Source organism: Littorina saxatilis, linkage group LG5, assembly GCF_037325665.1.
Source record: "Littorina saxatilis isolate snail1 linkage group LG5, US_GU_Lsax_2.0, whole genome shotgun sequence".
NCBI lineage: Eukaryota > Metazoa > Mollusca > Gastropoda > Littorinimorpha > Littorinidae > Littorina > Littorina saxatilis.
In genome coordinates this window covers 35,254,988-35,271,261 of record NC_090249.1, presented here as the reverse complement: position 1 = coordinate 35,271,261, position 16,274 = coordinate 35,254,988, and the positions used below count along the sequence as shown (strand labels likewise).

The 16,274-nt window shown below is 42.6% G+C and overlaps 1 protein-coding gene across 1 annotated transcript in view; it reads left to right on the top strand.

Annotated features, from left to right (window-relative positions):
* Positions 1-2,420, top strand: part of LOC138966975 (dual specificity testis-specific protein kinase 2-like) — a 22,189-nt gene extending 19,769 nt beyond the window's left edge. Inside the window, exon 3 of the mRNA XM_070339391.1 lies at positions 1,763-2,420. Coding sequence (XP_070195492.1) covers positions 1,763-1,835 — 73 coding nt within the window. The 3' untranslated portion in view covers positions 1,836-2,420. The remainder of the gene's footprint in view (positions 1-1,762) is intronic.
* Positions 2,421-16,274: the final 13,854 nt, after the last annotated feature.

Here is a 16,274-nt window from a genome sequence, read left to right as displayed (position 1 = left end):
CCCTCTCTCTCTATTGGCTCACAATGGTTGTTCAGTAGTGACACCGGAGTGCGAGAGCACTGAGCTAGCTAGAAGTAAATTCGATCTCGTGTGTCAAGGTGAAGAGGTATTTTTTTCGAGTCAACTCAAATGTGTGGTAATGTCAAAGTCCCTCGGCTCTCGTGTGCATGGCATGTGTTAAAATCGTTGCACACGTTAACGATCCTCTTCTCGAGGCGACTAAAGTGTAAGCCTGGTGCCGTGAGAGTAGAACGCTGTGCTGATGTCCTACGATGACTAAGAATTGTTGTCTATGCGGCAGGAGAACGAAGCGGTGTCGATGTCATATATATGCTTAGAGACACACCCCCCCCCCCCCCCCCCCCGCTCCCGCTCCCACCCCTGTACCCCCTCCGCCTTCCCTCGTGAAAACGACTTTGCAGTCAAGAAAAACGAAGTGCCGGAACAGAATGTAAACTGGAAAGTGCTCTCTCATCTATTTTGACACGAACGTGAAAGAAAAAAAACACAAGAAATTCCTACGAGGTAGGAAAAACACCCCCGTCAAAGGGAAATAACCTTCTCAGTTGGTGGCAGTGAGAATGGTTATTTCCCTTTGACCAACGGGGGTGTGCCTCTATAAGTCCTTGTATAATTTTAATCCACCAATAACTCCCTAACCGTGTGTTTGACTGGTCCCAATTTTTGTAAGGACCGTCTCAGGAATGTATAGAACCTGTTCACCAAGTTTGGTGACGATCGGTCCGTTCATTCTTGAGATCTATATGCGAACACCAACACACACCCAAATAATGTCAGTCTTAATCTTAATCCACCAATAACTCCCTAACCGTGTGTTTGACTGGTCCCAATTTTTGTAAGGACCGTCTCAGGAATGTATAGAACCTGTTCACCAAGTTTGGTGACGATCGGTCCGTTCATTCTTGAGATCTATATGCGAACACAAACAAACAAACAAACAAACACATCGAGCGAAACCTATACACACCCCTATACCGGGGGTGTAACTAGCAGAAGAAGCATACACACAAACAGACAAATACAGTAAGTTAGTTGTTAAAGGCACAGCCCTTCGGGTCTCATTCTAAACTGGCGATAGCCGTGGACCGATCATTATCAGAATGTTTTTGGACCGTGGTGCGTTTTTGCGCTAGATCTAACTTTTAAAATCTAAATAATAAATTGACAGCTTGTTACACAAACATTCTTTAATCATAAAAGAATTCTTTTTCATCAAGACAAGATCAGTACAATTCGAAGTTGTGAAAGTTTAAAAAAAGAAAAGCCCGTAAGCAGGGTCACGCAAGGGTCGTAGCAGACGACGGTTTATGCATATCGCCAGTTCCTCTCAACAGTCAAAAGCCATCGCTGGAGTTCTTGTGAACCACAGCCGTTTGTTTCGTGCATAAAAACGTGATATTGCAGATAAGCTCACATCGAGTCGCATTCAAATTACTAACTGACGATTACATTGTGAAAAAGGGAAACTGGATCACACGAGTTCACGATGGCTCAGGCGTGTGATAAACCACGCAAAAAAATGAATTCTTTGAAAATTGTTCGCTCTTTACGGAGGGCACCTAGGATGTTCTCAAGCGGTGAGTGTTTAAATGAAAGGGTGTTTGTACTGTGTGTAAAAGCCTGACCGTATCTGTGATGGTTTACGGGAGGCTTACTGTGCCTTTAACATCAGAAGATAAGTATCTTGAGATAAGTTTGAATAACTAGAACTCATTTTTATTGTTGGTTTTCTGTGTTTCAGGTTCATGGGAGTATGTGTTCACGAAGGGCAGCTTCATGCACTCATAGAGGTAAGGGTCGCTGTGTATCTTTGAGTGTTCACTACATTAAAAGCACAATCCTGCCAGAGTGAACGATTCGGCTTTCCATATTACTAATTAGATCTGGCCAAACTTTGATATAGGATAGAGTGGTCTTTTTTATGAATTGATTTCTTAACGGACACTATCGGCTTTTTGTGAAAATAATCATCTGTCTGCAAAACAAACAAAAATAAAAAATCTGGCCGTGCACATCTAAGATGGTAAACTGAATTATTTACACTAGAAGGACTGTGCCTTTAACGCAGCCAGAAGCAGCGGTTGTATTTTGGTTGCCATACGTCTGATGCATATCAGTGTTGCAGTCAGTCTGTGTTGTCTGTCTGTCCGTCTCCCTGACTGCCCGTTTGTCTGTCTGTCGAATGTTTTTACGAGCACTTCCGAGTCAGTTTTGCTCGATAAGCTGCGCTTTTCCTGATAGCTTTATTTGTGAGTCAGGTGGGGAGCGTGGTGGTATTGGAGGTAAGATGTTGCGTGGGTTTACCCAGTCGGGAAATTTACGTACATTTTAATTTCTAACTGTCTCATTCTGCCTGCCCGTCAGTCCTTTTCTGTCTCAGTGTCTGTCTTTGCATGTTCCTGTGTACGTGTTTTCATATCTCTCGCTCACCCGTCATGTGTGTGAGTGTGTGTGTGTGTGTGTGTGGGGGGGGGGGGTGCGTCTCTCTCTATCTCTCTCTCTCTCATTTTTCACTCTCATCTTTCTTTTTCCTCTCTCTCTCTCCCTCTCCCTCTCCCTCTCTCTCTCTCTCTCTCTCTCTCTCTCTCTCTCTCTCTCTCTCTCTTTCGTCGTTCTTCGTTTTCATCTATGTCACACTATCGCTAAATCTATATATATATATATATATATACGACTTGTGTCTGTCTGTCTGTCTGTGTGTGTGTGTGTGTGCACGATGCACGGCCAAAGTTCTCGATGGATCTGCTTCAAATTTGGTGGGCATATTCAGGTACACCCGGGACAGGACACAACCTGGTCGATATTTCAACACGTGCTCTCAGCGCGCAGCGCTGAACCGATTTTGGTTCCACCTCAGCTACCCGGGCCCCCATACCGACACACCAAAGCCGCTAGACCACATCACAACGCCAAAGTTCTCGGTGGATCTTTTTCAAATTTGGACACCGTATTCAGCTACACCCCGGACACAATATCATCGATGAGATATTTCAACACGTGCTCTCAGCGCGCAGCGCTGAACCGATTTTGGTTTTTCTGTTCATTTCACCATTCCCAGTAACTCTTCCTTATCTTCTCCAGTGTTTTGCGTTTATCTCCCTTCCTTCGTGTGGCTTCAATCCATATTCCCGTTTCAGTCTACGTTACTATTTTTGGAATGTCACTGCGCTGTCCAGAACGCTTCCCTTGCACCCGTAAGTTGTTCTTACTGTCAAAGTGAAAAGGTCGAATCAATTTATAGCCACGCGAAAAATACACTGTCACCTATCTCTATATATTTATAGATATAGATATACATATATAGATACGGCTTCTCTGTGTGTGTTTGTGTGTGTGTGTAAGCAACACCTGTGGATTATAGAGTTCTGTTTGTGATGGGGTCTAGCGGCTTTTGTCTGTCTGTATGTTCTGGCATTTGAGAAGCCACAACAGATAATATAGGGCTAAGAAATAAGCTCTAAAATTCTCAATCCCGTTTGACAGGACTTCGCCTTCAAAGGTGATTGTGGTGAACCGCCACGCTGTCTGTCTCTGTCTCGCGATTCACCCCGGTTATCTCCCTTCCTTCGCGTGGCTTCAATCCATATTCCCGTTTCTACGTTACTATTTTTAGAATGTCACTGCGCTGTCCAGAACGCTTCCCTTGCACCCGTAAGTTGTTCTTACTGTCAAAGTGAAAAGGTCGAATCAATTTATAGCCACGCGAAAAATACACTGTCACCTATCTCTATATATTTATAGATATACATATATACGGCTTCTCTGTGTGTGTGTTTGTGTGTGTGTGTGTAAGCAACACCTGTGGATTATAGAGTTCTGTTTGTGATGAGGTCTGGCGGCTTTTGTCTGTCTGTATGTTCTGGCATTTGAGAAGCCACAACAGATAATATAGGGCTAAGAAATAAGCTCTAAAATTCTCAATCCCGTTTGACAGGACTTCGCCTTCAAAGGTGATTGTGGTGAACCGCCACGCTGTATGTCTCTGTCTCGCGATTCACCCCGGCGAAGCCGGGTATTCCTCTAGTAATATATATATATCTTTCTTGCTATTCAGTTTTTATTCTTTCTTATGGTTTTTTTTCCAGCTCTCTCACCAATCATTTTTACTCTTGTTATTCTGGGCTGTTTTTGGTGATGTCGCTCTGTATACTTCTAGCAAACTGTTACGTCCCGTTGGCAAAAAATGTACAATGAGGAAGGCAAAAACAAAGCCGGAAACTTTTGCATAAAAAAGGAGAGGAAGTTTAAGCTTGAGAAACGAAGGGAGACCAGATTGAGAGAGAGATACGCACAGAGACGGACGGACGGACGGACTGACGGACGGACAGACAGACAGACAGACAGACAGATGGATGGATGAACAAGACAGAGTGAGCAAGCGAGAGAGAAAGAAAGAGGGAGAAAAAGCGCGCGCGCTCGTGTGTGTGTGTGTGTGTGTGTGTGTGTGTGAATGCGAGAGACGTGGGACGTAATACGTTTTATTGAATAAAAAAAACTGAAGGTTCCCGAGAGACAAACAGACAGACAGATACACAAACAGACAGAGTGAGCGAACGTGCGAAAGAGAGAGAGTCAGTGTGTGTGTGTGTGTGTGTGTGTGTGTGTGAGAGAGAGAGAGAGAGAGAGAGAGAGAGAGAGAGAGAGAGAGAGAGAGAGAGAGAGAGAGAGAGAGAGAGAGAGAGAGAGAGAGAGAGAGAGAGAGAGAGAGAGAGAGAGAGAGAGAGAGAGAGAGAGAGAGAGAGAGCACTGTCCACCCAATATTGTGTCAGTGTCAATTCAAACAGGCGGCATGGCTTTACACCTTGTGCGGACAAACCGAACACTGTCAGTCGCCGAGACTGTCCCCCCACAAACTGCCCCCCCCCCCCCCCCCCCCCCCCTTCATCCCAGCCCCCACTCCCCACCACACACACCGAGTCTCCTTTTCTCTTGCCAGTCAGTGCTGCCAGCTAAGCTTTAGCAATTAACAAGATCCGCTTCTTTCGCACTTTTTTCGCTCTCTTTCTGCGTCTCGGAATTTGGCAGAATTACTCTCTTGTTTTCTTACTCGCTTAACACTTTTTTTGAAGTGTGTCCCGGCTGACGCTTTTTGTTGTCGTTTTGTTTGTTGTTGAACCTCTTAACAGAAGCTGAGCTTTGTTACGGTTAAATTCAAACATGGATGACTTGTGATCGTCAAAGACACAGTCCTTCTTGTGTAAAGGATTCGGCTCACCATCTCAGATCATTCTGATAAGCATCGCTCCACGGCTATTGCCAGTTGTCTCTCTGACCGGACGCTACAGTCCTACGCGAATCTATCAAAACAAGAATACAGAGTTATCTCCCATATGTTTTTCGCGAGCACTGATCTAAATTTGAGATCAGTGTTCGCGAGACGAAAATGATTGCAGATTGGCCGACTTCGACAGTGATCTCAGTTCTGTTCTTCACAGTTATGATAAAGACATCGTTCTAAGGTCAAAATAAGTCGAAATTTTGGGACTGCTGCCGGAAGGAGACCGTAATATATGGTTTCATCACTGTCAACTGGTTACAGAAAAAATCGTCTGCTCCAGTGAGCGCCGAAACCAAACGGTTGATTATCACGTGACACTTTTGCCATATTTAGAGTTGTTTGCACAGTAAATAGATCGCTTGAAACTGTCTTACATATCAATTCCTTTGTAATTTAAAAATTACAAAACACCATGAAAAATCATTATCGACGATCGCGAATCTGCTTATATCAATAATACATTACAAAAAGCTCTAAATATGTAAACAAAAATTTAAAAAAAAATCGGTTTCCTTGCCCGACAAGGAAACTCAAGGCATCCTGTCAGGGAGAGAATGAGCCGAACTCATTTTGACCTGAGTTCAGGATGCATGTCAGATCTGTTCAGGCTTTGACATGGGATAAGACCGCACTTCCACTCAAACACATACCAAACATCAGCATCCTGGCTCCTTCGTATTGCGGGATTTTTGTGATGAATTTATTCCGCACATTTACACTGGTGTCAGTCATAGACCATTTATCCTGGACCGCCAACTAGCTCTCTCTCCGCTCTTTCTCTCTATTACGAGGTTGCGGCCTCTCGCATTTAGGAACCTACGCTTACAAGCCTTTCAGAAATCAGAGGGACGTGATATCCGGTGTCGATTGTAAACATGGACGAAGTTGCCGAGGTAAGTTCTGAAAATGCTAAAATAAACTCAGCAAAAGTGCATATGGAACATGTTTTTCGATGAGTTTTGTTAAGTTTAGTTTGGAGTTTTGGAAAATCCAGTTCATTGTCACCTCCCATTGTCACAAATAACTGGAGCGTGCTTTCTTTTCACTGTCTTCGAATCGCTGGCCTTTCAAACCGGACGCGACGCGCCCCTGAAAGTCGAGAGTCGTAACCTCGAAGGGTCACGTGACGAGTTGGCGGTCCAGGCTATTTGGTCTATGTGTCAGTAAAGAAAGTAATATTGCTCAGAATACATTGAATGGTCTTCACCTTCTTCTTCTCGTTCGCTCTTCACCCATACAACAGACTTGACAGACTCGGGATTGTGAGCATGATCTTTAACATGGGACGGTATGTATGTTATAAACACCCAGGTACACGCGCACTCTCTTAGTAATTCCTTTTTTGTCTGCCAATTAGGCGCCTAAAAGAAACCTTCTGTACGTCCGGCGTATCGGGCAAATCGTCATTCCCGTTTGTCATGAGTATCTCAGGAGAAAATGCAATTTTGAATAATTTGTATGCGAGTCAATAAATGAACGGGTCCAATTCATGATCAGCCTTGACTTCGAACTGCTTGGTTGGATGACGTGGTGTCAAGCGTGAATTTGTGTGTGTGTGTGTGTGTGTGTGTGTGTGTGTGTGTGTTGTGACGCTTTTATGGTTTAACTCATCAACTTTTCGAGCCTTTTAGTCAAAGGGAATAATAACATTTACAAAAGAGATACAACCACTCCCGCAAATACACAATTACACACATGCGCGAGGAGAGAGAGAGAGAGAGAGAGAGAGAGAGAGAGAGAGAGAGAGAGAGAGAGAGAGAGAGGGAGAGGGAGAGGGGGGGGGGGGCAAACAGACAAAGACCGAGAACGTGTGTGTTCCTTTGTCTCTATTTAGTTTTTTAGGATTTGTATTTTTTTTTTGCAAATGGAACTTAATGCGCATTTATCTATTTCATTTAAATATGGTTTACCTTGAACTCGGATGGCTTCACTCAGAAGACAGAATGGTTCTAACCCAAGGGCGTTTTCCTCAACGCTCAGCTTTCTCTCAAGCAGCGTACTTGCCACTTAGTAGCGGCCTTTGCTTCCAAGTTGATAGGATTCTGTCATGACATCAGACATTGATCTGATGCAGTTGGTAATTATGCTAAACGACCATTTTGCGAGGGCTGTGTGCTCAAATGCTGTACGTACTGTCTTGATTAATGTTGTAGATACGACCTTTCTGCAAGCAGTGCGTGAATTATTAATGACTCCCCTGTGGCAGTGAAGGCTCGCGCTCACTTTGAACACCATTTCTGTATTTTTCCGGAAAATGGCATTGCATTGATGAAACCGCAATTAGTTGTTTTTCGGCGTATGACTCGATTTGATAGCGCTTCAAACAATGTGTACGTTACAATCGGAAGATGTGTAAAGCAAAATAGCAGCGTGAGCTTACTTGATATTGAAAGGATTCAACAAATTGGTTAGGCCAACAACAAAAAATAGTCTGTTTACGGTAACCCGACCGACCCTATTTTTTTCGCGCGACCCTAGACTTTTTTTGGCATTTGGGGAAAAAAAAAAATCTTGTTTTTTTTGCAAAATAACGTAAAAATATGGTTTTTTGGGAAAAAAAAAAAAAATCCGGACCTACCGACCCAATTTTTTGGGCCTATGTTACCGTAAACAGACCTATTTTTTTTTTTGGCCTTATGTCAGTGAGCGGTGTCTGTCTGTCCGTTTTGAGTTATGCAAGCTATAGCCATTAACTTACATGACCTTGGGTCCCGTTTTAACGCGTCACGCCTCACAAAGTGTTATGTACGTATTTTGTCACTTAAAAAAAAAATGAAGACGATCTCCTTTTGTTCCCCGATTTTTAAAGAGGGGGAAGGATTACTGATAAAGTCCTTCGTATCAGGCCTGGTTCCTATTCAGTTGGAAAAGGTTGTTGAGAGCAAAAACAGAAGCGGTGTAACAATTTGTCATAGTCGATAAACCTGAGGGCTTCCTGTCAGCATAAAAGACATAACGCTGTTAATGTGTTATGAGGTGCGCTTCTTGGGAGGAAACGGGGGTGGGGGTCGGGGAAGATGTGGCGGAGAAGGGGGGTAATTCGGGGTGGGGGGGGGGGGTGGGGGGGTGTTAAGTCTGATATAAAGGGATTGCTGGCTGCAAGTTTGTTGGCCTCCTTGTGTAATAGTCTGGATTAGATGTGCTAGAATCTCTCTCTCTCTCTCTCTCTCTCTCTCTCTCTCTCTCTCTCTCTCTCTCTCTCTCTCTCTCTCTCGATACACGAGGATTACGTAGAAAAAGACTGTGTGAAACGGAACTCAAAAGACAAAGAACTGAACGAATATGGTAAATGTTTACTCAATGTCTGCGAACAGTTCGATCTGAAAATTTTGAACGGTGGCCAGGGTGACGAGCGTGGGAATTTCACATATATATCCACCTCGGGTTGTAGTGTGATTGACTATATTATTGTCTCCAGACTCCTCCTTGATTTGCACATCAGAGTGCACGTAGCGGAAAAAATTGAGTCAAAACATATGCCTGTCGAGTGCTACATTCAAATACAAAGTGAAATACATGAGTTGGATAGAAAACAACCAGGGACGTATAGAATTGACAAACTCGTTTGGTGCCCAGATAAAAGGGAAGAATTTATGGCATGTGTAATTTCTGAAGAGGTAAAACACTGTTTTATTGAAGCAGAAAGCAAAATAGACATGGATGTAAATGCCTCGATTAGAAAGTTTACAGAAGGACTGCTTATAGCTGGCGAATGCATGAAAAAAAGTATAACAATAGGAAAAGAACGTAAACAGGCATGGTTTGATTTTGAATGCAAAGAGAAGAGGCAAGCTGTAAGACATGACTTACGAAATGTCCACAACGGTAATTTAGACAAACTTGTGTACACACAAAACAGAAATGAGTACAACGAACTTAACAGATGCAAAAAAGTTGCCCACAGACAAGCAACAATTGAACTGTTGCAAAAAAGTGGCAAAGATCCTAAAACATTCTGGAGAACCATAAGGTCTTTATCAAGGAAAACAACTAATGCTAACACAATAGAAACTGAACAATGGTATGAACACTTTTACAATGTATTCAACACATTCACAGAAACGGACGCAAACAATACTACTGTTGACGAAGCACAAGAGGTAGTAGATGAAAATGAACTAGAGACTACCCAGATGCTGGAATATGACATAACAGAAACAGAGGTTTACGAAGCCATACGAGCATTAAAAAATGGTAAAGCTGCAGGACCAGATGGTGTTATTAGTGAGCTTTTCAAAAATTCAGCTTTTCATGTTGTACCATTCCTAGCCCGGTTCTTCAACAAACTGTTTACATCAGGTTCATATCCTGAAGACTGGTCTGAATCCATCATTCACCCTCTTCATAAAAAAGGGGATATTAACAATCCAGACAATTATAGAGGCATATCATTACTTAATATTTGCAGCAAACTATACAGCTTTATCATAAACAAAAGACTAACTAGCTGGGTAGAATCCAACAACCTATTAAATGAAAGTCAAGCTGGCTTTCGTAAAAAGTACAGTACGACCGATCATATTTTTACTCTATTTGCTATGGTACAAAGACAGTTACTGTCACACAAAAAACTATACGTTGCTTTTATTGACTTCAAGAAGGCCTTCGACTCAGTAGACCGTACAAAGCTGTGGAAGGTGTTGCAAAGCAAAGGAATAAAAGGTAAAATGTACCAAGCCATACTTAGTATGTACAACGTTGTTAAAGCAAAAGTTAGGGCAGGAGCAGAGGTCACTGACCTTTTCATGTGTCCGAGAGGCCTGAAGCAGGGAGAAATAAATAGTCCAATTTTGTTCTCACTTTTCATTAACGAATTGGCGGACGAAATCAAGCGAAAAGGACGACACGGTATACAACTTATCCCGGATTTTATTGAGATATTGATTCTCATGTTCGCAGATGACGTTATTTTGATTTCCGACACTGTGTGTGGGTTACAGAACCAGATAAACGTGCTATACCAAACTGCTTGTAATCTTGGCTTGACTGTTAATTTAGAAAAATCTAACATAGTTATCTTCAGAAATGGTGGTCACATTGCAGCGATTGAAAAATGGATGTATGGCAATATCGAAATGGAAACTGTGAACATGTATAAATACTTAGGAATTTACTTTTCTACAAGGTTGACATTTTCTCACACGCTGAACGATTTAGCGCTGCGTGCAAGAAAGGGTGTGATTGGTATTTTTAAGGTACTGTGGACTCTAGGAGAAAGATCACCAAACATATTCTATAAACTATTCGACTCCCAGATCCAGCCCATGCTCAATTATGCGGCAGAAGTCTGGGGCCTTGATGCAGACCATTCACCTATCGAAAAGGTGCATCTGTTTGCCCTTAAGAGGTTTCTGAACACAAGCATGAAAACACCAAACACACTTGTGTATGGAGAAACTGGCAGACACCCGTTATTTGTCAACACGTTTGTTAAGTCCATACGATTTTGGTTGCGCATCCTGAAAATGCCTAGTCATCGATTGCCACAAAAAGCTTATAAAATGCTGCTTTATTTACACGAACAAAATAAAAGAACATGGGCGTCATCAGTTTGCTATGTGCTGTACAAATACGGCTTTGACCAAGTTTGGATTCAACAAGGCGTTGGAAATGAAAATGCGTTCATAGCGGAATTCAAGAACAGACTAGTCACATTATACAAGCAAGAGTGGATAGAAACAGTACAAAGTAAAGAACGATTCCTTTTCTATAGCACTTTCAAGTCAGCCTTATCTATGTCTTCATACTTAAATGACCTGAAGCACGTCAAAGCAAGAAACTGCCTGATTAGGTTAAGACTTGGTGTCTCGCCACTCAAAGTACACCGATTCCGACACACTCGGTCGTCAACTGCTGAAGATTACTTGTGTCCATTCTGCGCAAACGAGACCGAAGATGAAATTCACTTTGTTTTGAAATGTCCAAAATATGCTGGTATTCGCGAGTACTACATACCTGCAAAATATTACAACCGCCCATCAAGCTTTAAACTGGCGCTACTTCTAGCGACACCAAACAGATCAATATTACTTAGACTTGCAACCTTCATCATGAACGCGTTTAAAATACGCAGTGAGTGGGGACAGTGAATATGAGATATTGCACGATCTTGTTCTATGTGTATGCTATTTTTGCTGCTTTCTGTCGATTGCTTAAAAAACAGTAATAAAGTTTTGTCTTTTTTGCAAAACGTTAATGTGATGCTATGTATCAGAGATGTAACGATTATGCATATAACTGCTTGCAGATTTGCGTGTGAAAGGGCATGTGAAGGGATAGATGGAGGGATGAATAGATGGATGACGGATGAATGGTTGGACAGTCAGACGGTTGATTAGATGGATGGAGGACAGAGGGACACGAGATGGATAGAAGGATGGATGGATGGCTGGATGGATGGATGGATGGATGGATGGATGGATGGATGGACGGAAAGAGGACAGAGAGACATGAGTGAAGTGCGACAGAGACTGGATTTTGTGCTGATGCTTACTGTCCTTTTCCAAACGTTTTGCTGTTGTAAATGCCTGTTTCCACAGTCGTCATGTCGACTGTCATTACGATGATGATGATTTATTTTAGTATGATTAATATTACAATGATTATTTTTCATGAAGTATGAATGATGAAAATGTGTACACCCCGAATTGAAATGGGCCCAAGGCCCAATCAATAAACCATCCAGACTCCAGACTCCAGACTCCAGACTCTCTGTCTCTGTCTCTCTCTCTCTCTCTCTCTCTCTCTCTCTGTCTCTCTGTCTCTCTCTGTCTCTCTGTCTCTCTCTGTGTGTCTCTCTCTCTCTCTCTCTCTCTCTCTCTCTCTCTCTCAAGCAGAAGGAAGCGAGGAACATATAGACTTTTACATGTGTGAAGTTTGGATCAGTCTTATGCCTTGCACGTATCAGCATGATTTATATCGCGACATGGCATGCCATAATAAGTCAGGGAACACGCACATTGGAATTACGTACGTTTAGTTAACATACCTTTTTCACAAACCGGCACGGTTGGCCTAGTGGTAAGGCGTCCGCCCCGTGATCGGGAGGTCGTGGGTTCGAACCCCGGCCGGGTCATACCTAAGACTTTAAAATTGGCAATCTAGTGGCTGCTCCGCCTGGCGTCTGGCATTATGGGGTTAGTACTAGGACTGGTTGGTCCGGTGTCAGAATAATGTGACTGGGTGAGACATGAAGCCTGTGCTGCGACTTCTGTTTTGTGTGTGGCGCACGTTATATGTCAAAGCAGCTCCGCCCTGATATGGCCCTTCGTGGTCGACTGGGCGTTAAGCAAACAAACAAACAAACATTTTTCACAATGATTATTCATGCCCACTCAGCTACATCGTGATTTTATTGAAATACATAAGGAATCCAGAGAAGAAAATGTCTTAGATTTTGTCTCAAACTAAAAACAAAATCGTTGTGCAATCGAGGGCTGAATGACGTTAAAAGGTTGTTGTTGTTGTTGTTGTTGTTGTTGTTGTTGTTGACGTCGTCGTTACTGTAATTGGTGTCATTACTATTGTTTCTGTTGTAATTATTGTCGTTGCTATGTTTGTTAACTTATAATGAACAGCGCGTTTTTAGCTTTATAATGTGGAATAATGTTGTACAAAGTTTGGTTTTTTTTGTCTTCGCACTCGTCGTCGTCATTGTTGCTCTTGTTAATCACCGAAGAATTCTTCTCTCTCTGACGCAGCCAGCTGAGCTTAGGTTAGGATGAAAGGGTTGTAGCCTTTGCTGTAATCAATTTTCGGGCACGACGTTTTTGTGGAAAGTTTTCGAAATGTCTGTGCATACGCGTGCCTTCAGAGGAGGAATGTGTGTTTGGCTGTTTGGTGACACGGCTTGGTGTGTATGCCAGAAATATGGATCAGTGCTGCAATCGTGCAAACGCAAACGCCTTTCGCCTGGGGATTTACAGAGTCACAGTTTACTCGTAGTAAATAGCAGAATATCAACAAACAAACAAGAAGTGAAGAACTATTTCTTTTCATGTGCATTTTTTTCGTGACCCCGTCCCCCCAAACTCCTTTGCGCTTTTGTGTCTGATTAACAGTCTTTGTCTCTGTTTCTGTTTCGTGCTCTGTGTCTATGTCTTGCGCTGCTTCTGTTGTAAGTGACAACCCCGCTTCAGTGATGCTGCTGAGAGAGAGGGAGAGGGGGGGGGGGAGAAAGAGGGAGGGGGGGGAGAGAAGAGACAGAGGAGAGAGATGGTGTGTGTGTGTTTGTGTGTGTGCACGCGCGTCAGTGTGATTGTGTAAGGGAGGGGGGAGGGGGTATGATGTGTGGGGGAGGGGGTGTAGAAACAATGAAAGAGAAAGTGAAGTGATAGTTCGGTAAGGGGGGGGGGGGGGGAGGGGGCTAGCAGGTGGCAGCAGATTTTCGTGTAAGACACTCCGACAAGAAAAATACAGGTAAGAATTTGCTCCAGGTATACAGTTTACAGGGACAGTCATCGGTGTTTACCGCACAAAAGAGACGAGGTTTCCAGAAACAACATCTTGTCACTGAGTTTTAAAAATCTATATGTGAAAGATGACTTTTCAAATGCTTCTCGCTAGACGAAACGTGCCACTTCCCGCTGCGTCTTGATGACACTCAAGCGATTAGTAACAAGAAATTGCGCTGGACTGCTCCTTTAGAACATAAACCCCGATAAACCAGAGTAGTGCAGTGTATGTTCTGGAGGAGAGAGAGAGAAAAACAACTCGCTGAGTTTGGTACAAGGGTGAATTCAACACCCACGTATAGCCCACTTACCGTTTCTTGCAGTATCAGGGTGCCAAAGGGGCGCTGCCATAGCGTTCTCTACTAAGATCGCCATGGGCGCTGCGGTTTGGGATAGTTCGCTCTTCTTTCCTCACACTGCGTAAGAGGGGTCAGTCCATCCTGACCTCAGGTCAAAATGAGTTCGGCTCATTCTCTCCCTGACAGGATGCCTTGAGTTTCCTTGTCTGGCAAGGAAACCGATTTTTGTACATATTTAGAGCTTTTTGTAATGTGTTATGGATGTAAGCAGATTCGCGATCGTCGATAATGATTTTTCATGGTGTTTTGTAATTTTTAAATTACAGAGGAATTTTTATTTTAGACAGTTTCAAGCGAGCTATTTTTCGCGGATGTATACTGTGCAAACAACTCTAAATATGGCAACAGTGTCACGTGATAATCCACCGTTTGGTTTCGGCGGTCGCTGGAGCAGACGATTTTTTGACAGTGATGAAACCATACATTACGGTCTCCTTCCGGCAGCAGTCCCAAAATTTCGACTTGTTTTGACGATGTCATTATCATAACTGTGAAGAACAGAACGGAGACAACTGTCAAAGTCGGCCAATCTGCAATCAGTTTCGTCTCGCGAACACTGCTAGCGAACAACGTATGGGAGATAACTCTGTATTCTTCTTTTGATAGATTCGCGTGGGACTGTAGCGTCCGGTCAGAGGGACTTAAAGCGATAGCGTGGAGCGATGATGAATCAGAATGGTATCAGGTATGAAGATGAGGAAATGCAGAGAGAGTGTGTGTTGTTTGGGGAGGGGGGGGGGGGAGAGAAGCCGCGGAAGAGTAAGATCCAGAGGTTGTGAAGAGAGATGGGGGGGCAAATAGGAATGAATCGGGAGGACGAGATTAAGAGAGAGATTCTGTAGAAGGAAAACAAAACACTGAGACAGATTAATAGAAACTCAGAACTTTATTACAAAAGGATAAAGGTTTTAGGTAAAGCCTATTCTTCCAACCTGTCCTTTATACAACACATAAAGAGAGAGAGAGAGAGACAATGACAATGACAATGACAATGACAAATCTTTATTTTTCGAGGGTGACAAGAATAAGCATAGATATGCTTTTTTGCATCTGGCCCTCGCCCTAAAGAGGGACTAAACTATTTTACTATAACTATGACTAGGGAAAAAAAGGTTACATAAAAACATTAATGGTAGAACATATAAGTTTATGTACATGAAGCGCATTATGTAGAAGCATTGTAGATCATAAGGTAGTGTTCAAAATTGGGTGTAAAGCAATGAAGATAAACGGAAAGTAACCCAACAATACATTAGCTCAGCAAAACAATGTATTACAGAGCCAAATCTTCGTGATTTTGTCACAATAAACCATAATTCCGATAATGAACAACTGTATACAAAGAAAACATACCAATCAAGTTTATTTGTTCATAGAGTTCATTAAATGGAAAGAATATTTGGTTCTAAAAGAATCTGTGTTGGTGGATTGCCGCAGGGCGTCCGGAAGAGCGTTCCAGAGGCTGCTTCCTGAATAAACAAGACTTGATTTAAATAGGTCTATCCTAGGAAGAGGAGTGTTTAGTTTTATAAAGTGGTGCGAATTCTTCAAAGAGAACTTTGAGCAAATGGTTTCGGGTGCATTTTCTGTCATAATTTTATGCATCATTATTCCTTTGTTGTAATTCATTCTTGACTTCAGAGGTAGGACCCCTATGTTGATGTAGTCTGAGTCGGTGAGAGTAGTCTGTTTGAGTAATACTACTTTTAGCGCTCTTTTGTGTAATCTGCTGAGTAGCTTTAGGGAATTATCACTTGCAGAGTCCCATAGAGTGGATGCGTAATCAATAAGAGACTGAATATGAGCAGTGAAAAATAACTTCCTGGCTTGACAATTAAGGAAGTGTTTAATTCTAGATAAGAGGTACACTTTCTTTGACACTAATTTACTAAGTTGTTCAATGTGAGTTGACCAAGACAGGTTGTTATCGATGTGGACACCTAGAACTTTGTGATGGTCGACTTTTTCCACTATATTGCCGTCAATCATTAAATCGGGACCAGTTGAGGTAAAATTCTGTCGTTTTTGTCTAGTTGTAATTATCATATATTTGGTTTTCTTTGGGTTAAGAGACATGTGATTTAGGTCAGTCCATTCTGTCAGCTGGTTTAGACTTCCTTGGAGGGATTCTGATAAGCGAGTTAAATTTTTGTTACTGGAGTG